Raw genomic sequence first — 27,467 nt, 5'->3', positions numbered from 1 at the left:
AAGCCTCCTCAACTGATATTGTTGTCTAGGCCTTTTAACTCACACGGGTACCAGGCAAAAAGTAGCCCTCTCAAGGTCTGACAACCTCAGTCTTCCAAAGCCATGTAATTCATAAAGGAAAGAGGACAAATATTTTGAAATCTGTCACCTATGGGGAACTAGCTCTCCATGAAATGGAATTGAAGTGGAGCCTCTCAAACTGGCAATGTCAAGATGAGCCTTGCAGGCCAGGTCCTTTCACAGAATCCATTGCACCAAAAGTATCTTCCCTGATAAGCCAAGAACTCCCACCAACGACAGGCACACTGCTGTCCTTCCAGTCAGCCTTCAAGATAACTGTTTTCAAAGATGGTCTACCAAGTCAATTGACCAAGAGAAATCTACATTAGGCATGTGCTGCAGGATGCTTCCTTCCTCCCAAAACAAGAACAGAAGGAAAGGAAAGAAAAAATCAGTGTAACCAAGAGCTGCAAGGGCTGTAGGCTTGTCCCTGGTAACATCTCTGGCCTGTCAGATGTTTCTAAGTTTTGAACACCTCAAAGGGTGGTGCCTATTAAGAGGCCTGTCTCTCAGAATGAGACAAGTCTTTTTTCACAGTTTATATAGACTGCCATGAGCAATCGGCTAAGGCATCCTAGGGCCTCTGAGCTCAAATGGGTCTGTGCAGACAGCACAGCTTCCAAAGTCCATATGCATCTGCATACTTCTCAGAATCATATCCCCTCCTCCTGAGTGCATGTGTTTGAAAGATCCAAATCTCTCCTGGTAGCCCCACCATAAAGGGTCCTAGGACAGGCCGCTCAGGTGGAAACACTAGCAGAAACTTCATAATGTAGCCTGTCTGCCTTTTCCATAGGAAAGGGGAGTGAATTTTCCCCCCAAACAGTTACTTTGAAAGGTAAGAATCACTCATGGAGCATTTCTGTCTTTGGTGGTCTGCAATAATTAGATGCTTCTTTTGATGTTTGTTTTCTGAAGGTGATGAAGGAATGCAGCAGGAATGCAGGCATAGCAGTGCGGGGATCTTTGGGTGAGAAAATTCCCCTTGACCAACCATAGTCCTGGCAGGATCAGTCATTTTTCAAAGTAAGCTCTCAGCTTTTTATCCTTCTCAAAAATGTCAAGGTGCAGCTGGAAAGACTACAATAGGGATGCTTCACAGATTTCCTGAACAGGAATCGAAGAGGAAGATGCAGGCAGTGGATATCCTGTTTTACTAACATTAGGCAGACAGATTGTCCTCTGGGAGCTGGCAGCAAGGTCCAACTGGTCTTATCCTCATTGTAGAACAGGATAATGATTATGGAGAGCACAGAGAGATTCTCAGCGTGAGATCCATGCCACACTGCTTCCTTGGCCAGCTTCCAATGCGATATTCACAAGGCTGAGATCTTTTCCTTAATCCAGAACGTGCCAACCCAGTTTTATGGTCTTCCCCATGGAATGAATTTCACATGGATTAAGATACTTGGAGAAGCCCAGTCATGACTGCAGCTGGGGTTGGAGGGAAGGAACATGGGCTGGAATTCACTGGTCCCCTCACCTGTCCTGAGAAGGTCCAGATCAGGCACATCTGTAAATCTGGTGTATGATCCCAGAAGTAGGACATCTCTCTGTGAGTCTCCACTGTTTCTTGCCCCTCTTCCTTGCCTTTTCAACACAGGCGCAGAGAGAAGGGAGTACCATAACAGACCAGGAGGAAGGGCTGACTCCTTGCAGACCTTTTCTCCACCTGCACCTCCGTGTATTGTTATATATCTGGTGCGGGCAGCACTGTTCCCTGCTCGATGTCGGCTCAGATCCATGGCAAGAGAGGAGGAAAGGAATGGGGCGGGAGGGCAGACCAGGGCAGGCAGACAGCAGTGTATTGGCTCTCTTGGGACTAAAAGGCATCGTATCCTGGCAGGGGCCATCCTGGAGAACTGCAACTAATCATGTCTTGGGCTCTAATGTGCCCAGTTGCCAAGTCAATTTGGGTTTCTTAGCAACTGAGAATTTTCAGTGTTTGATCGCCAGAGTAAGAGCAGTGAACTTTGGGCAGCGGAGATGCTCTCAGTGAAAGCCATCAAGAGGAGTGCAGCACTGCAGGCTTCTGCCTCCCCAGGCAGCCCTCCCTTTGTGAGGAGAGGCTTCGGTACGGAGCTGGGCACACTCCTTTCTGCCATGGAAATGGCACAACACTCCTAAATGGCGGAGGGCGTTGCGGACCCAGGATTGACCGTAGCATAGTAAAAACTGATTTGTGTTCACAGAAAACAGGGGGCTTTGATTATGGCTGCATGTTACAATGAATGAAATCTTTTCATGTCCTGTCAGTGTTTCAGTGCATCATGTGCAGAACTGATACAGAGCTCACTGAAGCTGCTAGAACGCTGCTGCCCACTACAGAAGATGCTGGGGTCAAGTCCTACTGGATTCATATCATTTTCTCCTGTGAAATGGTAACTTCATTAGAATTGTCCTGGTTTCAGCTGGGAAAGAGTTAATTTTTCTTTCTAGTGATTGCTATGAAATGTGAATGTCAATAATACCTATTGTTTTTAGTTGTTGCTACGTGATGTTTACACTGTTCAAGGACTTTTTTCAGCTTTCCGTAGAAGCATAAATAGAACAATGGAATGGCCAATGAAATATTGCATACCGTAGACATCACAGTCAGTATATAAATGGTGGTTAGCTGTGGGGTGGCAGTCTGCGATCACTGCTCGGGACAGTGACAATTCACTGGGTGGTGAGAGTGAGCCATGTCATAATTATTATTATTGTTATTAATATTGTTATTTTTCCTTTTCTGTTATTGTTTCTATTAAACCGTGTTTATTTCAACCCACGAGTTGGTTTTTTCCTCCCCTTCCCTTTGTTGTTTTTCCCCTTTTCCCCCCACCTTACAGAGGAGGGGGGGGAAGGAGCGAGGGGAGTGAGTGAGTGCATGGTTCTAGTTGCCGGCTGGTGTTAAACCAGAACAGAGGTGAAAAAGAGATAAGAACAGTGTTTCATAGTCTTTTAAGTACAGAGGAAAATCACAGAATCACAGAGCAGCTAAGGCTGTCAGGGACCTCTGGACATTGTGTGTTTCAGGTCACCCCTGTTCCTTTTTCCCCGTCACTGGGCACCACTGACCAGTCTGGCACCATCTCCAGGCTGAGCACTCCCAGCTCTCTCAGCCTCTCCTTGTATGACAGATGCCACAAGCCCATAATCAATGGTAGTGGCCCTTGGCTGGACTCACTGTGGTATCTCTACCACTGTAGAGTATCTGAAGATCATCTCTAGATGATCTTTAAGGTCCCTTCCAACCCTAACAATTCTAAATCTCCATGTCTCTCTTGTACTGGGGAGCCCCAGTACAAGTACCAGAGAGCCTTCATCCCGTCGAGGTCCCACTGAATGGCAGGGCAGCCATCTGGTGTGTCAAACACTTCCAGTTTTGTATCATCTCTGAGCTTGCTGAGGGCGCACCCTGTCCCACCATCCAGGTCATTAACATAGATGCACCCTCGTACATCATACTTGGTACCCCTAGTACCCTGGGGTAAGTCGCTAGTGACTGTCCTCGATATTTTCGTTATTTTCGGCTAGACAGAAAGTACAGATTAACATCTACCCTAATTGTTTCAAGAAGCAGGTAAGGATTTTTTTCCCTGGAAGAGTTTAGCTTCTGCTTGTAAATATAAGGAAATGTAAGAACAGTTCTTCTAAATGTTTATGGAAGAGCATATTTTATTGGAGACGGACTAATATGTTCTAGAATTTATTTTGAATTATCTACTACTAAAATACCTACTATTTAAAAATATCTACTACTTAGTAAAGCATTAAATATTACTTAGTTTTCAACGTGCAGCATTCAAGATTTTGACTTTTAAAGCATGTAGATATTTTTAAATTACTCCATTGTGTAAACAAATCCTTGCTTAAAAACACAATGTCTTGAAAAAATTCAACATAATTTAATTAATGGCTTTTATTTTTTTTCTGTGTCTCAATCATTGGCATTCCTCAGATTAGATGTCAACATTTCTATGCCTGGAAGCTCGAGAATAAAAATAGTTACACTCTAAAAAGGGGCAGTGCGGAGGGTGAAAGGTCCTGATCTTGCAAGTTCTTGCTCAAATGGAAACTCAATGGGACTACTTTGGGGAGCAGGAATTACTCACCCAGCAGAAAGTACAAAATGATGCTGAGCTCCTCTACTAAAATGGTAATAACTCAAATATGGAAAAGATTATTCACTCTCTGATTAAACAGGACAAGCAGGAGTGTACAAATCTGTGATTTTTGAAGAAGTGACCACAGTTGAAACCCAATGGAAATCTGCTTTGAAAACAGATGAGAACCTCCTGCTAAGTGGTTAGACTGCAGTGATGTCTTAACAACTGGGGGTTTTTTTAGAGGTTTTTATATCTAATATAGATGAGCTACAGTGATTGCAGGCCTGTTTGGAAGCCAAGTATGTATTCATGTCAATATTAACAATGCCTTGGGCTAGACGGAAACCTTGAAAACTATGTATTAACATAAATAAAAATCAGTGCATTTTTGGAATTACTTCATTCTGTGGCCTTAAAAAGAGATTCCTTGGCACAGTAAGATGACCTTATCCTTAAAAAAAAAAGTATTATATGGCAGAAATATCTTTATTTCCTGACACAGTAGGACAGAAAAGCCACTTCTATTCCAAGCAATCCAGCTTGTACATATGAAACCTAAAAAGAATGAACACATCATGACACCACAATACTGATTGTCTGACTCTTGAGATAAGGGTGAGTGCCTAATAGCTGTTTTCCAGACAAAGAGCACTCAGATGAGAACCAGGGTATGTGTCAAGGAGGTTTTAAAGGGGAACATTACTCACAGCTCAACAATGATTGAGAGCTCAAACACCTCTCTTATGAAGAAAGACTGAGGGATTTGGGTCTCTTCAGTCTGGAAAAAAGACGGCTGAGGGGGGACCTTATCAACACTTATAAATACTTAAAGGGTGGGTGTCAGGAGGATGGGGCCAGGCTCTTTTCAGTGGTGCCCAGCGACAGGACCAGAGGTAACGGGCACAAACTTGAGCAGAGGAAGTTCCACGTAAACATGAGGAGGAACTTCTTTACTTTGAGGGTGGCGGAGCCCTGGAAGAGGCTGCCCAGAGAGGTAGTGGAGTCTCCATCTCTGGAGACATTCAAAACCCACCTGGATGCATTCCTGTGCAACCTGCTCTAGGTGACCCTGCACTGGCAGGGAGGTTGGACTAGATGATCTCCAGAGGTCCCTTCCAACCCTATGGTTCTATGATTCTATGATTCTATGAGTCTATGATTAAAGAATATTGAAAGAGGCCGCAGAACTCTATCAATTCTTTTACTACTCCAAGTGAAGGGGGGAAAAAATCCCCCAGACTCATAAATCTTCTCTTCTCTGGCACTTTTCTACAACCTTTTCTAGTTTGAGCACCTCTAGGCTGATCTTTAACTTAAAGTTTGCTAGAAGAGGCAGCATGCCACTTCCAGGATTCCAGGACAGTCCAGTTGGTGTGACCAGACCCTGCATGAGGACTCTGCCACATCTGGCCAGTTCCAAAGCCGCTTATAGCAGAAGGCATTTACCACAGAGGAAGGCCCATAATTCTGAATCCTTCAAAACATCACAGCTAATGTAATTGCAGCTAGTAGTTCTGAGCCTAGAATTGAATTTGAATTGCTGTCCTGTTGCCCTTTGCTCCTTTTGTGATGTTTCTGATTTTCCCTCCAAAAGACAATGATCCCACAAATTCTTAACTAACTTCCTAACTTGCTTCTTAGCTGTTGTTTGTGGCAGGTACTCCCTAGCCGTAGGTTGGAAATGAAAAAAATTCTCCAGCACAAAGCTCTTTGCTTAGCACATCTTGGTGGTTCCTTCAAGGAGAAGTTAATGGGCAATACAAAAATAATTTCTATTGTTCCAGTGCACTCAATTCTCCTTCTCCTCAACCTTTTCAACTAGAAAAAAATAGTTCTTTGAACACAGCTAGTATAGCTCTTTACATGGGAAACTCTATAGTCTTCCCCTTATGTAGGTATACACCTACTTTTAGTCAACGCTGATTTCCTTCCTTACTTCTGGCTATCTCTGAACATATTCGTTGTATCTGAAATAACAATTACTTTCTCCAGATCTCAGTGTTTTCCTCTATTCTAGGTCCTGATCTTACAAGGAGATGTATGCCTGTGGACCTTTGTGCCTGACCAGCTTTTGCTGGTGGATGAAAGTCTGCCACTTTATTTCTCAAGAGTATTTTTGTAAATAATCCATTTCCAGTCTAAGACTGCAACTGATTAGTTTTCTTGGGGGAAAGATCAGGGGTCCTGAAAAAATGGAAAAGTCATGTTTTTGTGTTAGTTTAAAGTCTGTTCTTGGACCTTGTTGATGGTCCAACTAAGCTACTAAAAATTGTACCAGTCTGTCTGAGTTTACAAGGATATAATCCATCAGAAGAGATTCACAAATAAGTTGCTTTTTTCCCCCCAGGATTAGCTTATTTTCTGAGCAAAGTAAACCCATATATTACATTAAATACATCTTCCGCAGTTCATTGTTTATTTGCAGGCCTGTTCTTTAAGGGATAAGCCAATTCACTCTCAAATGCAGCTCATTTCTCTGTGACCCACTCTGACAGCTGTGACAATCTGTTTGTCACAGAGCTTAGTACATATCAATTCATATATTAAAAGTAGCTGGAGGTGGATCAGTCTCATTTGTGGGTTTAGGACCTTAAAACACGGTGTGAAGATTCACCAGATTACTCCCTGTTTTTTTAAAGGATGACATTACTTTTTAACTTTGCACTTCAGTAAGTTCTCTTACAGGAGTGACTCTTACCTGGAAAAAAACCACTGCCCTGAAGTGTCCTAATTATCCTCCCCGTTACAAGTATGATAACACGGCAGTGTGGGAATACATCAGGTTGAAGCCGGTAGTGGGCTGTTTGCCATCCTGGGGCGACTTATTTCTGGCTTGGTACCATCTGCCTGATGGTGGCATGTGTCTTCTCAGGAAGGACAAATTGCTCTCCTTCATGTTTGGCAAGCTCCTGCTGGCATGCCAAAGAGGCCTATATTTAGTACTGGTACTGTTTAGCCAACAAGCTGGGAAAATTGTCATGATGACAGGACTAGAGATTTACCGAAGCTGTTTTCCAAGAGCTGAAGAAGACATGGCTGAAGTGGGCTTTGAATTTCCAGCTCTGAATCTTCTTGTTCCTGTTTTCTCTGGGTACAGTACATCCTGCTCCCAAGCCCAGGCCTGCAGTGTTGCAGCTTGATCTAGAGCTCATTTGTTGTGATTTGGCATTGGTGGGATTCCTACAAAGCTGGCTATTTTCATATACAGCTTGGTACCCAAAACTTTGCTCTCCTTGTTTTGTTGAACCCTGGCTGCAGCCGCCTCCTTTCCTGCTACTCTGGTGGCATGTGCTGTCCTGGCTACCTAAAGCCCATATGCTCCCAGATGCGCTGAGAGCAGAGATCCAGAGAGAAGCAGCAGTTGTTCTTATCAAAACCCTCTTTGCCTGTCATCGGCAATGGGCATATGGCCTACGTGCCATCCTGAGATCAAAGGCAATGGTGCCTGGGCACTTTTTGCCTGGCAAAAGTGCCCTGGCACTCACTGTGGGAATTTCTCCTCCTCTCTTCTTTCCCCTTGTGAAACAGTAATATCAGGAACCTCTCAAAGAAGTGAAGCGATACCATTGGGTTATCTTATTTCTTATGTATTTCCACCCTGAATTGGCCACAGGGACATCTACTGCTCAACAAGAGCATCTGAGGTTCCTTCTCCCAGAAGGCCGTGCCTATGGGAACGATGATCTTGGTTATCTACTGTTTGTATTTAAGTTACATTTTCAACTGGAAATTTACTCTATGCTTAAGCTTTCCATATATAGCAGTGATAGTAAGAGTATGAAAGAAATTATCTCTTGAGGAAAAAAAAGGCAAATATCCCAATGTCAACATGATTTTATTGCCTTTGTTTAGGCTGTGTGAAGGAATGGAGATCCATATGGGATGAGCTAAATGAAACAGGCTCTTTATTAACAAAACTTATCAACACACACTCTACTCACAACAACTCAGCTCAAGGCACATGAGAAAAAGATTAAGGAGGACTCTAATTTCCTCTTCCTTGCTTAAAAAATTCATACATCAGTTTATTTGGTTGTGTCTTGCCACACATTCTCATAAGCAAAGGAATTTTGGAGGTATTCTTAAAAACATTGTCAAAATGTACCATAAACCTTCGCTTGGGCATTTAAATCTTCTCTTCCATCTGAAGCAAGTCTTGCTTTTGGTTCTTGTAGCCAAGACATGAAAAATCATCTGCGGTTGGGTTGGCTGTACTGGATTTTTCTCTTCTATATGCTAAGCAGGAAGTTCCCAGGGCTTGCTAATATGGCATGCATTTTCTCTTCATTTGCCGTTTCAGTATCGCTGGCAGCATATTGCACGACTAAGAGCAAGGAGTTTCCTTTTTCCCTGTATGTCTGTTCTGTGCACGTAAAAATTAGGTTGTTCTGCTGATTTAATAACTTTTAGGACAGATCATCTTCTTAGGCTTCTTGTCACAATACTGACATTTCTTGTGGAAGTTTTAAGTGATTTGACACCTTTTATCATAGTACAATTTCTAGCTCATCTTCCAGTGAACAAATGTTGATTAATAACTCTTGGCATTAGAAACAACTCACAGCTTTTGCTTATTTTCAGCAGTTCAGTAAACTGAGGGAAGGTCTTGACAACCCTCATTTGCTTTGATTAGTAGCTGATTGACTATTTTTGTATCTTTCTCAGCTTTCTGCCTATTGGGCCAAGAGTAATATGGAGAGCAGGTTCTGCACGTCTGAAACATCCATCCTGTACAGATCTGTTAAATCCCTCAGATGTTTCTTGTTGACTATTACTTGAATAAATTCACTGCAGATCCCTTATGCAGGCAAACACTGCCCTGTGGTGACTCAGGAGTATGAACGTTCTCCAAGTCATAAACCATCTCTCGTCCACTTATCTGCCAGGAACATATTTGCTTGCATCTTCCAACAGAGCCCTTTTTTCATTAATAAAGTAGCATTAAGGAAAGTGCAAGCCACAAACCAGTTGTTGGAGGGTAGGCGCTCAAGGGTAAGCTAATGCGCACTCCTTCATTTACAGGAATAGTTCTTGGTAAGCATTGCCAATAGACTTCTTGGTAAGCATTAAGGAAAAGATGCTTTTATTTGGGCAGTTAAGAAACTAAGTTGCAGCAAGGGATTTTCAGCCCAGCTCTCAGCTTTTAGGGCCTTGCTGTCATTTGGACTGAAAGCAGATTCTAGCAAGGACTTGTCCTATTGCATCTCCTCTCCCGGCTGTCCCTTCATTACAGGTGTTTTTAATCCAGGAAGCCACTGAGCACAGATGAATTCCTGGGCTAGATCCTGCTGCAAAATTTTGAGACTAGTGGCAGATAGCACCTTCCTTTTATTTCTTGCACTTACTCATACTCAGTTCAACAAGTCACTGTGTGTTAAAGTCAGGTGTTGGCAAAAGTGCCAGAAAAGCATTTTGCAAGTTGATTTCTCGATCATGCAGCCAGGGCTCGAGCGATGCCCGTGGGAAGGGGCTGGATTCTTCCACTGGGCTTAGTACTAACATCAGGCTTCCTGCCCGCACCTGTTCTATGCCAGACGGTCGCTTTAGTTTGGTATAAGGCTTTGTAAACCACAGATTTTAGGAGAAAGTACACAGCAAACTAACAAGAAACATCTTGCTCCCAGTGATTGGTAGAGACTAAATGGGATACATAGACGTGAAAACGTATTGAAGATTGAAGTTTCTTGCATTGTATATCTCTCCCCTCACAGCCCGGGAGCTTCGTAGGGCTCTGTCACGGCCCGATTTGCTGTATTGTTGGTTCCCATGTTGTTTGATTGAGTTTGAAAAATCACTGTAGTAATCAACTACCAGCAGGTAATGGTCTCCTCTGTGTTAAGAAAGAGCAGCCGCCAGCTCCTGCTGTGCTCTGTTGGGTGCATGGGGCATTGCCGTCAAGCTCCTTGAGTTCTGGTTCTGGTGTTTTGAACAAAGGAAACGGTCTCTCACTGGTTTTGATCATTCCTGCTGGGGAAGTGCACAGCCCGTCTTTCCCTGCGTGTGCCATTCTGAGGGGTCTCCTGAGTATCTTTTTCAGAGGCACCGAGGTACGGTGGGTATAATGACTAGGTGCTCTGTTTCTGCAGTCCATACTCTAGAGTCAACTTCGTTTCTTCCTTCCAAAAGTCTTCAGTAGCTAAGAGTACTTTGTTGTTCTGCAATTTAACCACATTTCTTAAATTCTCCTAAAGGACTGATTATCCTAAAAGATTCATTGTCTTATTTGTCTCATTTGATCTTCATTTCTAGTAGGCACTGAGCAGTTGGGGGGAATTATCTGTGGGCGTTTCTGCAAATGTTGGGGTTTTTTTCAGCCTTCTATCATGGTATTTTTTCTTCTGGACTTCTATATGTTTTCATGCCATACTTTTATGCCTTTTAAATCATACCCTTTGTGTATTTGTGGAATTTCTGACATCCACAGCTACTCCCTTTCCCTATTTGAATGGAAACGTTGCTATACGGCAGTTTGCACCCTCGTCTGCACTCACGGAGCTTCTCCCTGTAACGGCGCTCTTCTCACTGGTGCCAGTGACTCGGCTACTTCTAGTGGTGTTTAAATTGTGTTTCAAGGGTTGTGGTAGCCTTTGAGTTTTCGGGAGTTCTTGCTGTGGACCATGTGATATCAGCTGGGTGTAAACAAATCCTGTCAAGTTGTTCGTATCTGTAGTGTGGTTTCCACCTCTTTTTGACAAAACGGTGCTTTTAATTGCTTTCCTATGATTCAGTTTCAGGTTATGTTCTCTTGATCTTGTAAATAACACTAATAGATATTTCTTGTGTTTTATCTTTGATCAACAGCTGTTGTAAATTGGGATATTGCAATTACGATAAAGGCTCGTGTATGTCTCTTATTGGCCTGTGTCTTGTGAACATGTTTTACTAAAGGGCGCTCTCTGAAGTATTGCTTTGCGAGGAGTACTGAAAGTAGTTAACTTGCCTCTCAGCAGGTCCAGTCGCGGATGCCACTCCTAGATTGACCACAGTTTTGGCTGGGATGCACACATGATACCGGCTGGGATGACTAGACTGCAGCGGTCCCACATTATTGCTTTTTTTGAGTCTTGGACATCCTGGAGAAGGGCTGCATTTCTGCTACTACGGCACTAACTGCAACAAGATTTCACCACTTTACAACATTCACTATGAAGTTCATTGTCCACCTTGAGCCTATTGATAATAGTAATCAGGAGGGTGAATGTAGAGCATTGCACCCAGGGAAATCTTGGTCTTCCAGTGCTTTGCACCTTGAAGCACATACACACAGCTTTTCCTGATTTCTTTTGCTGTTAGTTTCCTTTTCTAGAGGGATTCACAGTCAGGAGAATTTTTAGCAGGTTTCTCACAGTGCAGGTGTTGACAGCGTCTCTAGTTACCTGCATTTTTGACATTTGGTTCTTTTGCTAACGCTCAGCTGTGCATTTCCTGGCTATAAGAAGTGGACAGTCTATTCTGGTTTCAGATTTTGAGGTCCAAGCAACAGCAACAAGAGAACAGAACTGAGGAACCGGGGTGAAGCTGCTGAGCAGCAGCAGCAGGGCATAATCATTCACATTAAGGCTTTACCAACTGATTAAAAAAAATAAAATAAAAGCAAGTTTTTATTATATGCCATGTATTTATTCTCAGTGGATAGTCCTGGTAATACCAGTTCTTAAGAACTGTGCGGATAAATTTTGCATTAAACTGAAGACCACTCTGCAGATGTTGGGTTTTTCCCAGCATTTATGTGGGTGGCTGATGTCAAAAAGTATTCCTTCACATACAGATCTCTGCAGCTCATGAAATCTTTATTGAGAAACATGAGGTGAAGAAGAATGCTTCATTTTACTTGGATGTTCATTGTTCTTTTTCCAGATGCACTTTGTAGGCCTGGTATAGGAAAGGAATATGGGCCCCTGCGGGAAAGGAGTACAACAGAGAATTAAGAGCAGGGGATGAATGGTGGTCGGCTTCTTGGAGAGGTGGTGGAGGGTTAGAGGAGACACCAACAGAGCAGCCATGGAGAGGCATCTATTTATGTGTGCATCCACAGCTGGCTTTTCAGAATAAGACAATTGCGTGTACCCATGGGGACAGAGGAAGAGAAGGGAGTTAAAGAAGTCAATACTCCACAAATACACTTGGTGAGGAGGGTTTTTTTCATCTCCAGTTTGGGGTGAGGGTCTTGTGCTTCAGCCCCCTTGAAGACAGTTGGTTCCTTTCTTCGGGTGCTAACAACATTGTGAAAACAGCCCTCTCACTCTTTTTTTTTTTAAACCCTAATGCCATACATTGTTGTCTGTGTTGGCTTGTGGGAATATGGAACTCCAGAGGACAGGGTAAACTAAATAAGCTTTTATATAAGCATAAATAAGGATTTTTAAGCACACACTAATCTCTGAAGAGCTCATGTTAGCATTTACAGAAGAAAGCAGGGGGAGAACGAGAAAAGGAGAACACTGGGAATAAATGAGCCTTTAGGAAAAGGTCTTCCAAGAGATGCATTCCTCAAATCCCTGAGAGGGACACTTAACTAACATTGAGTTAACGAGCCACAGTTGTGCACAGCAGTTGCATGAATCCTGCGAACGGGGCTTTTCAGTACCGCACCGTTTACCCGCTCAGGTCCGAGCGCGGCTGTCGGTGCCGGCTGTGCCCCGGAGCCCGCGAGGGGGGCGAGCGGGGCCGTTCCCTCCTCAGGCGGAGGGTCAGGGGCCTGCCTTTCTTTTCTCAGAAAAGCCTAGTGACGGGGGCAGAATCTCTCACCAAATGACGTTGGTCTGGCCTTCAGTGCATCGCGCTTAGCCTTGCCTCGAAGCCGCAGAACACACAGCTCGTCTTGGCACTGAAACCCTGACTTCTACCCCCATTTTTGCCCAAGGCTGCTGCCGATGGGTTCCTGTTGCCCTGGCAAAGAAGATGCACCTGCACCCAACGGCCACCTGCTCCCCAGGAGGCTGGTGTCATTCTCCACAGCACCTTCAAGTCTCTGGTCTTGTTAGAAGCCACTCTTTGCCCTCACTGCGGTGCTGCTGTTACAACGACAGATTCTCAGAGATGATCCTCTGAAAAATGAACATGTTTAGCTAATTAGAACGCAAGGCATGAAGACGAACTGCCTGCCTTTGCATGAGGCATCGCTTTGACTCGAAAGGTCCCTGCCCAGAGGGTTTCAGTTTCAGACTCCTTTACAGTTACTGAGATCTCTGGGTATTTTTCTGTCCAGCCAGGCAGAATTACTGGTTTATAAGGTTTGGAAAATACACCATATTCTGTGGGAAAGAAGCAGGTTTGTAAAACAGAGATGCTGTCATGAACTTCATCAAAATGAAGGATAACTTTGGGTGGAGGGAGAGCGTTTCCTGAGGAGCCCTGTTTATCTCACCGAGATTCTTTTGTGCAGAGGCGTTTGACAGCGGAGCAGAAGAGCCGCCATCCTGCATCACAGCCAGAGCCTCTCCGCGCCGGTGTCCTGGCCCTGACAGGGGCCAGCTCCAAATACTTTGGAGAAAAATGCATTTCCATCATGATGGGAAACAACTTCCCCGTGTAATGGGTTTAGTGCCAGTCCCAGATGCTTGTCGGTTGATTTGGGGCAGAAACACAAGACTAATTGTTTCTTTGCATTTTTTTTTTAATGTCAGGTAGTGTAACGGTAAATAGTCTGAGCAAAATTCAGCTCCGGCCATATCTCGAATTGTTAATGAACTCTACCATGGAACTGCATTGTGGCAGCAGATTTCTTGCGTCATTAAACAGTCATATTAGTCTTGATAAAGGATGATGCATTCAAATGCATAGAAGGCTCTGGTACAAAGTCTGAGCCGTAGTTTTAAAATTATTTTGTACTATGAGCCATTAACATTTCTATTTTCTCTCTCTTTTGAGGGATATTGCCTGGTTATTCTTCATTACATTAGATTTGATCTTTCTTTGTGTATCTACTCAATGTTTATCTTTTCAAGCAACGCTGCTATCTACAGACTATTATTTTCCATTTGTTTCTTCACGCGCCGAATAAATGGGTCGGTTGTAAACTCTGACCATAAACACTACAGCTCTGAGAGCGTGACCAGCGCTTGCAAACTGTGACTCCCAGCACTGAACACCAGAGAGATCGCACCGGAGTGTGGGATGTGCTCGTACCTACTAGATATAGCACTCTGCCATACGCAGGTCTCTTTTGTTAGCTAAAATTAACTGGCATGTGTTTCTGGCACCGTGCTGCTGCTGCTGTTTCCAAAGTGACAGCCTCTTCTTTTGCATTCCCAGGAGATCACCTGGGAAATGGAACATCTTTTTCTAAACGCTGCCTACCTGCCCTCCCCAGCCTGCGGAGGGCTCTCGCTGCACCGAGTGCTGCCGGGCTCCCTCTGAACCCACAAACCCCCAGTCCCAGGGGTAGGAAGGAAAGTTTTGCCTGTTGTATAGGGTTTGCACAGCAAGGTTTTGGTCGCGGGGGAGCTGCAGGATGGCTTCTGTGAGAAGCTGCCAGAAGCTTCCCCAGTGTCCCATAGAGCACATGCCAGCTGGCTCCAAGATGGACACACTACTGGGCCAAGGCTGAGCCCATCAGTGACAGTGGCAGCACCTCTGGGATAACGTATTGAAGAAGCGGAAAAAAACCCTGCACAACAGCAGCCAAAGAGAGGAATGAGAATATGTGAGAGAAACAGCCCTGCAGGCACCAGGGTCAGGGAAGGAGCAGGGGGAGGAGGTGCTCCAGGCATCAGAGCAGAGATTCCCCCACAGACCGTGGTGAGGCAGGCTGTCCCCCTGCAGCCCACGGAGGTCCATGGTGGAGCAGAGATCCACCTGCAACCCATGGAGGATCCCACGCTGAAGCAGGTGGATGCCTGAAGGGGGCTGTGACCCCGTGGGAAGCCTGTGCTGGAGCAGGCTCCTGGCAGGACCTGTGACCCTGTGGAGAGAGGAGCCCACTCTGGAGCAGGTTTGCTGGCAGGACTTGTGACCCCGCAGGGGACCCCAGGCTGGAGCAGTCTGTTCCTGAAGGACTGCACCCCACGGAAAGGGCCCACGCTGGAGCAGTTTGTGAAGAACTGCACCCCATGGGAAGGGCCCAGGTTGGAGAAGTTAGTGGAGGGCTGCCTCCCGTGGGAGGGACCCCACACTGGAGCAGGGGAAGAGCGTGAGGAGTCCTCCCCATGAGGAGGAAGAAGTGTCAGAGACAACCCGTGATGCACTGACCGCAACCCCCATTCCCCGTCCCCCTGCACCGCTTGCGGGGAGGAAGGAGAGAAATCGGGAGGGAAGTTGAGCCCGGGAAGAAGGGAGGGGTGGGGGGAAGGTGTTTTGGGATTTGTTTTAATTTCTCATTACCCTACTCAGATTTGATTGGCAATAAATTAAACTAATTTCCCCAAGCAGAGTCTGTTTTGCCTGTGATGTTATTTGCTGAGTGATGTCCCTGTCCCTACCTCGACACACGAGCCTTTCATCATATTTTCTCTCCGCTGTCTGGCCGAGGAGGGCAGTGACAGAGTGGCTTTGGTGGGCACCTGGTGTCCAGCCAGGGTCAACCCACTGCAACCATCGAGTGCCCACTTGCTCATTATCAGCAGGCCGGACACCAGCCTTGCTCTTGCTGGGTAAAAGAGACCCACAGGTCCTCAAAAAGCCAGGAAAAACCATGTCCTCTTGACGATCTTCCTGTATCATACTAGAACCAGTCACCAATGATTCTTCTCTCTAATGACATAATGATGTACCAACCTCACGTGGTTATAACCATGTCATTTGTGTCTTTGATTAGTCCTTATTATCACTGGTGTAACTGTAGACAAACTGCTTTCTCTTCTCCATCATGAATCTTACTTTCTGTAAATGTGCCACAGTTTAAAAATATATTAGTGCTTTTTCTGGCCAATTCTGCCTCCAAAATGCAGAGTGGGGTGAGCGTGGCAGGAACTTCTTCCTGCAGATTTCTGTCCAGGAGAACAGGCGATTCCCGGAGCGCTGTTTCCAACATATATTGTGAACGTTGCCATTAGAAGACTGATGAAAGCACACGGGTGTTTTTCAGACACTTCAGTGTTCCTGGGACACTCAAAGGGCCCACCAGACCCTGCAGACCGTTTGGTATCACAGATTTTAATAATTTCTTATTTTCAAGACTACTATACACAAACTGAGTTATAAAGTCATGAGCACAGAGTTTGTAATCTACATAATCCTTGGGACTACTCCTGCAGATTTGCAGAACGCTGCTAGTAAACAGTAAAAAAGGTTTATAAGGAAAAATACTCCAAGAGAGTTATAATTTCCGTTGTTATTTTTCTCAAGCCAGTTGTTCATATCTGTATTTCTGTATCATTGGTCACATTTTAGAGAAAACTCTGCTAAATATGTGTTAAATAAGGCTAAATATTCTGCTAATGATAGATTAAATACCTCTAACAAGTGCAACCAGTGTATTCAATGAAGATCTAAATATAATCACGCTGCACACCTTAACTCCCTTTCGACTTCTCTTCCTGTCCTGGAATATAATTAGGCTGGAGCCTTGGGGACACGCTCAGCCCAAACCAACACCTCGATGATCTTGCTGGAGCCAAAGTATTTGTCAAGTCACAACCGAGTCCGAGGCACTGACTCTAAGAATGGATTTGAATTTCCACTCCCAGGTGCAGTTCGACTAACAAGAAAATACAATACATCTTAAAGAAAAAGCAGCCCTTAAAAATAAGTTTTCAAAAATAATCTTCAAAAAATTATCTTAAGGTTAACAGGAGACAAGGATGATAACTGAGACCTACTCAGAAAATTTAGTAATTTTCTCTCTCCACATGCTGTGTTAAGAGCATGTGAAAAACATGGTTACTGACCAATTTACATTTCCTGTTTTATAGCCCTTATAAACCAGCTATTTTGAAGGGCTGGTGTGTTTATGCACTGGAAAACATTAGGCCCAGACTTGGGAAACCGTGGTTCTGCTCCTTGCTCTGGCAGTGGGGGCTGTGCTAAAGCTCTGGCTTTCAAGGCCTTGGGTAGGTAGCCACCAGCGCTGAAAGCGACGGCCATCAAGTTCCACGGCAGGGGGTTGGGACTGGATGATCTTTAAGGTCCATCCAAACTAAACCATTCTATGATTCTGCTCTGCGCTGGGACGGGCAGACGTGTGCTCGTGCCACCTCCTCACCTGAAAAGCAATTCCGCTCCGCCTTGACGCTGACTGGCTCAAACCACACCTGGGCTTGTTTCTCCTGGACAGAAAAGAAAGTCAGTTGAGGGCGGAGGTTCCCAGAGTCACACCAAAGCCAACAGATAATCAGCCGTATGAATGCGCAGCTACTTATAAACAAAGTGCTGGTAAGCTGCCTGATAGCTTGCTCTGTAGGTAAAAAGGAGACTTGGCAGCTACTTTCGATGTCGCAGAAGTCAGGCTGGCGAACACCTAGCGCGGCCGGGGACGTTCAAAGGAAGACACGAGGCAGCGTAGCACTGCCCAGGCAGCCCAACCGCAGGCTTCATGGGCAAGGAAAGCAATGAAGGAGTCTGCTAATGAGCTCGGCACAGAGGTATTTCAGATGTCTGTAACAAACATGTCAGACAATTCAATACAGCACATTGTAAACTGCTGATAAAAATGGCCAGTCTAAGTTTAGTGCAGGACTAAACCGCGTTCCTCTGGGTGCGGATCTCCCATAGACCTTTTTCTGCGGATGGAAGCTGCTCCAGGAGTGCCATTCCCCTTGAGCTTGTGATTAGCATTTATTTCCCCACGAAATTTAGCAGTAGATTCACTTATTTTTTAAAACGAGGAACTTACTAAAATCTTCAGATTTTTCTTTATAGAACAATCCGGGAATGAATAAAATGCTCTTAGAAAGTGGGAATGCTCTATTCACATTTTACAATCATAATAATTGCAATTCTAATACTGTAGACTATTTAAATTTAAGATATCTGACATCGTATGGCGCTATTAATATGGAACTAAAACAAGTGTCTTTGAATATGATTTCTTACTGAGATTACATAGTCTTTAAGTAACTGGCTAAAAAATATTTATGTGTATTTTGGGCTAAGCTGCTGATTCATGAATGGTAATCAAATGAATGGAACATGTCAATTTATTTCAGATCTATAAAATACAAATCTAAAAATATAATTTTACAGACAATATTCACCATTCCATTTACATTTTAGTACGGTCTTAAGCCTATCTTGCACAGAATAATAATGTAACAGAACAACAAAATATTCAAATTTTTTAGATTTCCTTAATGAGAGTCTACCATATACATCAAAAATATTGTTGTGCACAGTAACCAAACATCTATATTTCAAGAACAGATTGGCTATATCTCATAACTGAGACACCAATTACAGTACATTTATTAAAAATCCTTCCAGAACACACTCAGTAATAACAGTGGTAGCAGTAGTTAACATCTTAACAATTCTGTGAAATGATCAAAGCAAATGATAACAGAATTTAAAAAATTCAGTTCATCATTTATATGTAATGTAAAACCCATGTAACACTACAATGAAAGAAGACATTACACGGGCACAAGTGCAAAAAAGCAATATTGTAAGCCATCTTCTCTCTTTGGTAAAAATCAATTAGCAGGAATTACACCATAATAATTCAAGTCAAATACTAACCCATGCTATATATTTTTTTCCTTTCCTACCACAGGCAGATTTGATGATTTGCAGGCATCCAAGAGTACAGAAGTTAAAATTCTACTTAACACTGCCCATTTTTTCCTCTTTTAAGTTTAAATATTGAAATTAAAGATAAGTATTTTTTTTCCATCATAAATAGCTTCTCAGTAGTATAGTCTCTTAAGGAATTTAAAAATAAATAGCAAAATATACACAATTTCAAAGATTACACTTAATTCCTTCTACGTATATCCTGAAAATATATCACCAAAGAATAAATAACTTTGGGTTTCTCAAATATTTGGCAAAATGTCAATTACTCTTACATAAGGAGTTTTCTCTGAGGAGTAAGGAAGTACCATTGCTTTTCCTACAAAGCTTTTACTATACAGGTGGAATTTTAGTAACTTTACAGTAAGAATATAATCTGTAGTATAATATGGATGTTCCCCATTAAAAAAGTACAGTAAAAAACATTTCAAAATTAAATCTTCAAAATTTCAGGTTCAAACCTGAGGAAATTCCAGGTAAGTATGAAGTTCTCCTGGTTGGACAGTCAAGCTCAGTTGTGTATGTCAGGAGGCTACAATAACAGTAAGGTCATTTCCTCCAGCGGTAGAGTAAAAGCTGTTTTCTATTGACAATGTATTAAAAATCCCAAAAGGACAAAGTGTTAAGGAAGAGACAAAAGAGAAGGGTGTGGGTGAAGAACACTTGAGGGTAAGCCATCCTGAGAAAGATGTGGATTGCCTACAGGGACCACGGATTTTAAACAGATTGTTCTGCTTTTGAAGGGCTTGACCTTAAGGGCAATTAAGGTAATGTCATAGGGGACTTCTATTTGAATTTGCCATCTTGTCATTTGTCATCTTACTCAAGCTCCTCCTTCATATTTGTATGAAATTAAAAACCAAGAAAACAAGAAAAATGCAGGCCACATCAGCAAAGCAACTAGTTAAAAGAATCCATTAAAAAACCCCAAAATATCTTAACTGCAGGAAGATCTCCTGGAGGGGCAGAGCAAAAGTCCTTGCCATTTTAGAAGATCCATTTAAGCTGCCAGCAAAGTAAAGGCAATTTTGACTGCTCGTTTATTTGGAATGCATAAATAACATGTAGATTCACTAACCTCCTATTCACACCCACAGTTAATTTACATAAACCGTTAAGCAGAATGCTTTTCTACTCCTTGTTTGATTCCAAGCACAAGATGTAAAAACCAGTTAAACTGCACAGTCCAGCCCTTATCTCTGCAAACCTCTATCTGATCAAGAAAATGCTTTTTGGCATCTTCTTCGCTTTTCCCTACTGTCAGTGCATCCCGGATATATTCAATGTCCTCTTTGCTGGTTAATTGGGGCATTCCAGTCATCAGCATCATGGAGAAGAGGATAATCAGCAGGTTTGTGTGATGTCGAAGAGCTAAGTAAGCCTTCACACATACGTCCTACAACAGAGAAGAATTTTTTGTTAATTGATGAGGTGAACCAAGAGGGAAGGTGTAGGAATTTCACAGGACTGCCACTAACCAGCGCTATTCAATCACTCGAGCACGTCAGAGAGCGGAGAACCAACAGAGCGGTTCACCTGGGCACAAACGCCAGGCAAACTTCTGCATCCCTCACTCGGCATTACTTCATTCACCACCGCACCTTGGGGCAACAAGTACTGTTTTGGTGCACAAACTAAAGGCTCTTTTTAATAATACTGTATTAATTACTACAGCATAAAACCTGAGCTTCAACAAAACTTCAAATTCATTTCCCTGTCATATAATCTCTTTCTGTGGCTGTTAAAAGAGCAATAGTTGTCTTCCTGTTCAATTGGTATGTTCCCATTTAAAGACGAGGGCTGGCAAGCGATACTGAATAAAGCAGCACCTCCAGGGGACTGTTCTTCATTTTATATATATATCGATTAACTTCGCAGAGGTGACGGCTTATTTAATGGGGAAGATTTTTCGGGCTTGGTGTTCTGAGAAATTTTCCTAGCTGGCAGCTCCACTTTTCAGGCACACTGCCTTGCTGTATGACTTCTACATTTATGTACTGTCGTACTGGATTCCATAGATTTTTTTTATAGCTTTTCCACTTCCATATGTAAGTAATTTGTGCTTAACAACGTAACCTTTAGAAGAATGAAATTTCTACAGCTTGGAAAAACATGCAATGCTTTTTAAAAGAATGTTTAATGCTAAGTGACTAATACGTAAACTGAAATGATTATTTCTTATATTAAATTTATTACTCATTTAATTTTAGAAATAACATCTTAAGGGAGACAATGCAATGAAGAAATCAATCATTTATTAGAAAGTTAAATTGGGCCTGCAATGCAGTAATGTAAAAAGAGAAACCAAGAAAGTTGTTCCTATTAAAACCAAAGTTGAAGCAATGCTAATTTTTACCCAATTAAATATACAAATTAACCTTTCCACAAATGTATATGAATTTCTTAAAGAACTATTAAGAAATCCAAGTATTTCCGTGTAAAATTTCATCAAATCTCATGAGCCCTCTAGAACACCGCTTATTTTTGACAAGATGTATGGTTTTTTTCTTCCATAGAAGCAGTAAGAAGCGCACAAATAGTCTTAACACCTATCATTGTTCACATCAGCAACGCCAGGACAACCAACCAGGCAGGAAGCAAGATGATACGCTGAAGACAACATCTGTCTGTAGGGTTTCCTTTTTCCTATCGTTTGGGCCCTTAAATCTTTCACTCAGTTTCCAAAGAAATTCTGCCCTGAAATCACATCATAGTTACGAACTCTAATGTTAGCTTAGCTCTAGAGAAGCAGAAGATAAATTGAAATGGTCAAAGCACAATTTACAACAGAAAACACAATCATCTTATCACAGGGATTAGTTTCTCTCCATGACACCAGGGGGAAAAAAAAAAAAAAACACAAAAAAAAGAAATTCTACTTATGTATTATCAACTTCAAACAGGAAATCTTGTCACAAGAGTTAGTGTGTGTTTTGTTCCCCTTGAAAGAGATGAAAGCTTTTTATAGTTATATCAAAGAAGGTTTTACATTTCTCTGTGGATGATGCATCTCACTATTGCGGGTGTCTGAGACAGAAAAACAATTATGCAGTCAAGAACCTGGCATCTCTGCATCTCAAAGGCAGTCCTTCCAGGAATTCAAAAGATTTAAAAAAATCTGTATCTGCCTGTTACGGTTATTTATTCAGACAGGAACTGAATGGAGTTTTGAATTAGCATCTTCCAAGAAAACTAATTTTTACACTTCTGAGAGAGGCAGAGAGAACCAAAAATAACACACACAAATGTGTCAAGGATATGTAGATGTTTACCATGGGATTAAGAAGAAAGCTGCTAACTAATGTAAAGCCATTGGCAAAATGAGAGGAGCTGAGGAGAACCCAAAGTCTCACTGTCCAATAGACAATAAAGAATAATTATTTTGAGAGCTTGAAACTCTCCTAAGTATTAGTATCCTAATGGTCAGGCTTTTTTTATATTATAAAGTGTCCCAAATTCTGTTATATAGGCCATCCCTTCCCTGTACAGTATACTACAAATAAGTGTTTTTCAATAATAAATTGTACACCCTTCTGCTTTCTGTCATCTTTACTTGACAACAAAATACATGACATTTTGTAAACTAATGGTACAGAAGAATTTGGTTAGTACTGAAAATAGAGATCTCTGTATTATCAAGTCAGTAATGAAAAACCAATTAAATAAATAAATTAAATAAAATGAATAAAAATGATTCAAAATTTAACACAAAAACTAGCGAAGACAATTTTAGGGAAAGGAATAATAGGTAGGTGGACAAAGCTCGAAAGATTATGAAGAGGCTCTCTACAAGCAAGAAGTGAAAAAGCTGTGTGTACGCAGGGGTAAGAGAGTTGCATGGGTTTCAGCCAAAGGCTGGAAAGGAAATGCTACCACATGTGACACTTACAGCAAGAGAAATCTGGACAGTAGTAAGGCAGCTGAAAATGCATAGATGAAACAGAAAAAATACTTGTCTTCTCAGATTTAAGTCATGCTTAAATACTTTTTTTGTGATTAGGACAAAAGACCATCAAATAGTGCTTCCTACTAAGCATTTCTGTGATGTCCCCAATAACCCCTGGCCTTTAAATTTCATTGAACCATCGTAAGGAACGCAAACAAAACGGGAAGCAAAATTTAGATTTAAAGCTAATAGGAATGAGCTTTATTGCCAGTTCCAGAAAAGTTGCTGGGCCACTGAAGGCTTTAGAAGTTCACTAATAATGAACTATACTCTGTTGCAGTGAACTTTGGTCAAAATTATTTGTCTAATTAACCTCCTCTGACACCTGCAATATGAGCTATGGCTAACACACCTGTATGGACTGTATCCAATAGAAGACAGAGAAATAGAATTTTTAAAAAAGGTCAATATTTTAAAATATTAAAAGCACCAAACCCTGTAAAAAACCAAAGGATTCTTCTAAAGTATAACCTATTTTAATGTAGTTCAATTACAAATTAATGAGAGATGCTCTTAAAAATTAATGAAGGATAAATGCCGAGACTTTTCCATTAATACCCGAATGAGTCAGCAGGCACACTGAATGAATCCCTCAGTATTAGGAAACATGATGAAACCAGCCAGTTGAAAAGTGAAGCTGTAATTCTGATTATTTTTGTACTCTGACCATATGATTAAAACATATATTTTTTACAGCAAAATATGTGATGCAGATTTTGCTCTGTGTTACTATTTTACTTGTATGGAAGTATTTTAACTTTCTTTTTATTGGTCTTTGGAGTCAGAAAAGCTTTTTAAAGTATTACCAGAACAGCGGTTTACAAACAGTACCTAACGCAGCAGAACTGTTCATGAACTTACATTTTTTCAGTCATTGTTGTCTGTATCTAAATCATCCCACTTAAAATGATGACGTCACATATCATGGTCACAGTTCACAAAAGTGAAGCACGTTAATCACCTTTCAGCTGGTTAATGACACTAGCGGAAACGACACTGGCACTATCACGGCATTCCTAAACCGTCTGCAGGAGTGGGATGGTAGCTGTATTTAGAACTTTGTACCGGAGTAACGAAATGTGTATTCAGTCAAACCCAGGACCGTATGATGAAGGCATGGCTTACTGCAGAGAGGCCATGACCAAAATTACCTCCTATGGCTTTTGGTATTTGGGCTGCTGAAGTAAAGGTCAGACATTCCCTAAAAAGCTGGATGATCCATATATATGAACGGAACACTACCTCACTGCAGACCCTAAGAGGTTGCTAGTCTTCCCATTCTCCATTAGCACACTTTCACATTTTCAACTATTTTCTGCTTTCAGAACAGAGGTCTTCTATGCAATGACATACCCTAGAGTGGCGTTGCAGCCCTACACTTGCACACGGCTTACAGCTGCGGCAACAGCATCTTTCCTGCATGCAGCACAGCTCACAGGCTTCTCTCAGAGCGTGGGCTCAGCAATCCCCTCCCACAGGAGAACCCGCCCTGCTCTGCAATCTTTTGAGCTACAAGCCCCCTTTGAAACACTGGCACTGTGATAAAGTTCAGTCCTGATGCAAAACAAAGACTCAAAAATCACACATGGTTCTTTAGTTATTTTCAGAAGTCTGGGTTCAAGGATGACAATTGCCTCGTTATTTGCTGTACAATCACGTATATGTACCAAGGGACATACTCACTATCCAACAATAAAGGCTTAATTAGTTACTCAGGTTAGAAAGCCAGACTCCTTACCAGGACAGAGAGGCTGGTTCATCCACAGGGAATCCCGAATATCTAAGTTAGGCTTTTGCTTTTGACTCACACTCTGGAGGAGACTTTTGATATTATAGGGAACCTGCTCTCTGAATCAGGCACTTACTTAAAATCCCTAAAGATGAGCACAGGAATAACACCCCAGACATCCATTTACTTCTGCTCAGCCACGCTCTCAGCCATTTCATTAAACATACTAAAGAGCATTTTGCTTTGCTCCCTTGCTGCCGAGCTCCTACACAAACTTGAAAAATTACAACTGTTTCGGAGGGGCTCAATTTCAAATGGAAGCTTCAACAGAACAGATTTTTAACACCATTCTTTTCTTTCAGAGCATTAAGTCCATCCGCTTCACAAAATCAGAATCTGACATAGCTCAGGGTCACTGCAGATTTGTATTCAGATGCAGCAGTCCATGCCCCGGAACACAAGAGCAGAATCAGGAGGGAACAACACTGTCAAAGCCAGCTGAGGAATGCCTCGCACCTGCTGGTACTACATACATAGAAAGCTCTGCTTAGTGCTGTGAATCTCCTCTAATTGCACAAATACTGAAACCCTCTACAAAGTATTTTTGATCAAGACAAGACAGAAAGAAAGGACTGCCTATCTGGTCTGCTGCTAACTGAAGCTTTTCAATGTGGCTTTGTGGATATTTAAATTCTAGTTCCCATAATCCTACAGATAATTTTTGCTCTTACTTGGGCCTAAAATGTCCCATAGTTGTATTATGATACAGTAAATTTTATTAACATAATACCCAGGAGCCTAGACCTATGAAAATTAAGGCACTAATGTTAATTTCAGAGGGTAAAAAATACTGTTTAATCGATTTGCAGCTAGATAGTCACCCTTACCTGAAATTTATGGAAATGAAGACTTGTCTTCTTTCCAGAAGTCCCCATGACAAACAGAAAATCTGGAGTCAGCACAAATGGAACTCTTTCCTTATTAATTCCAAGGAAGCTTTTATAATTTCCAAGAATATGGCCAAAATCAATATGGAAGAGATTACCTTCATGACGAGAAGAAGTCACGGTTAGGCTCAAATACAATAAACTGCAAAGAACACTTATTTGTATTCACAATAATTCCAAAACCTCTTTTTTGAGGTATATATGATCTCTCTTTAGTTCAGCAGAGAAGACTATCTTCTCTCTTTTGTTTTGAAATATCTAATTCTATCCTCTTCGCAAAATTACTTTTTATTTATCTTTAGCAGTTGTTAAAAACCTGACAGAACTGCTGTATTTTCTAAACATACACTCACAGCTTTTCAAAAATCAACCAAGGAAAGCTTGTGCCTCAGATCCATAACAATCAGCTCCCAGCACATGATTACACAGAAATGACTTGTGGATTGTATTTCAAATACTCATGAGATTCTGGCGTTATCCAGCTCCTTGGCTAATGTCATTCACTAGGAACACGCTTCTTCCTCACAGACCTACATTACCAATTTCTAAACCACCCTGTGCTGTGCAGAGTAAGTTTGCATTGTCACCCTTTGGATAAGGGTATAGGGTCCTAGGAAAGCGATGAAAAACTCCCCTTGTAAGGATCGCTACACCTACAGGACTGGAACGTGCTGCTGCTCTTCAGGTTACTTTATTACTTTCACTGGCAGACAAGATGTCCGGATAAAAGAGTATGGTTACTTAAAACAATAGATTTGTAATAGTAATACATGTATACAAAAAGATAAAACATCAAATGCTGTAAGATGATACTTAACAGTGATCCTTAGGTGGAACATCCTTAGATGTTCCAGCATTTCAGCCCGTTTCCGAGTCCTCCCAACCTACCCCGAATCTGACATTCTGTGCAGACCTCTCAGACTGATATCCTTCTGCCTTCTGTTGCTCAAGACAGCTTCCATTAAAGACTCTAAGGCCAACCTGCTCCTGACCACAAAAGAATAACCTTCCTTTCTCTGTCTCCCTTTTCTGTCCCTCATTTTCTGCCAATGGGCACTAACATTGCATTATATTATATATAATGTTGAAATTAAAGAATTTCTTTGTCTTCTTTTCCTCAAGGACTTCTGGTGAATTTTTTTATTGTAGTCTTCAATTAGCTCATTTCTGCCTTCAGGGTACTTCTCTCTAGCCATCAACTAGTAAAACTTCAACTGTAATGTGATTAATATTAAATATACAGCCTTCTATACAAAGCCCGAAAGTATTTTCTGTCTCTTAGCATTATGTAAAGACTCATTATGAAGCAAAAGGATCATGAAACTGGAATTGAATTTCTTAGACCAAATAAAACTCCTCCATATGTACTGCTCATTCTGGGGTCCTTTCTGGGGCATCCACAGGTAAGTAAAATTAGGGATGAGCCACGGTGCAGCTACAGAAATAATTCCCAAAGTTTGTAATACAAAAAAAAAATGTGGTTCTTTCAGGAGGATTGCAACCAACCCACAGACTTCAGTAGCAAAACCAATACATTCCACGTACAATTATTTTCTAGGATTTTCTATAAAGGTATATAAAATCTAAAAAAAATATGTTCCTTGGAACTGAAAATAGTTCAGTAACATCTGAATTCTGACACAGATACAGTTCCACTGCACCCTGTTAAAACCACATCCACACTCCTGACAGGTGAACAGCTGTCTGCTTTTTAAAGGTTTTTGGCTTTTAGGTCTTAGATCTAGACACTAAAAAAAAAAAGAATAAAATATCAGTTTTACATTCTTCCTGACTTAGTTTGTAACAAACTCGTCCTTGGAAAAGAATGGCATTATTATGGATAAATATCTAGAGCCTACATGAAGGCCAAAAGGGGTAACAATACATTTCAATGTCACAGGAGGACCCAAACTTGTAAGCAATGCTGACGAAACTGGATTGTGTCTCTTCTTTCATTGTTAAACACATTATTTATTAAAATTAAAGATAAACCTAGTGAAGTATAGACAGTCCCCACTTCTTGAAAT

The 27,467-nt window shown here is 41.9% G+C and overlaps 1 protein-coding gene across 1 annotated transcript in view; it reads right to left on the bottom strand.

Moving 5' to 3' along the window:
* Nucleotides 1-18,208: 18,208 nt before the first annotated feature.
* The window catches only part of PIK3CG (phosphatidylinositol-4,5-bisphosphate 3-kinase catalytic subunit gamma), a 35,243-nt gene continuing 25,984 nt past the window's right edge, over nt 18,209-27,467 (bottom strand). Inside the window, exons 10-11 of the mRNA XM_074579309.1 lie at nt 25,381-25,538; nt 18,209-20,214 (exon numbers count right to left, since the gene is read on the bottom strand). Of these exons, the coding sequence (XP_074435410.1) occupies nt 19,933-20,214; nt 25,381-25,538 (440 nt within the window). The 3' untranslated portion in view covers nt 18,209-19,932. The remainder of the gene's footprint in view (nt 20,215-25,380; nt 25,539-27,467) is intronic.

Source organism: Larus michahellis, chromosome 1 (assembly GCF_964199755.1).
Source record: "Larus michahellis chromosome 1, bLarMic1.1, whole genome shotgun sequence".
Taxonomy (NCBI): domain Eukaryota; kingdom Metazoa; phylum Chordata; class Aves; order Charadriiformes; family Laridae; genus Larus; species Larus michahellis.
The sequence above is the reverse complement of the archived record's forward strand: the minus strand, read 5'-3'. Positions and strand labels throughout refer to the sequence as shown.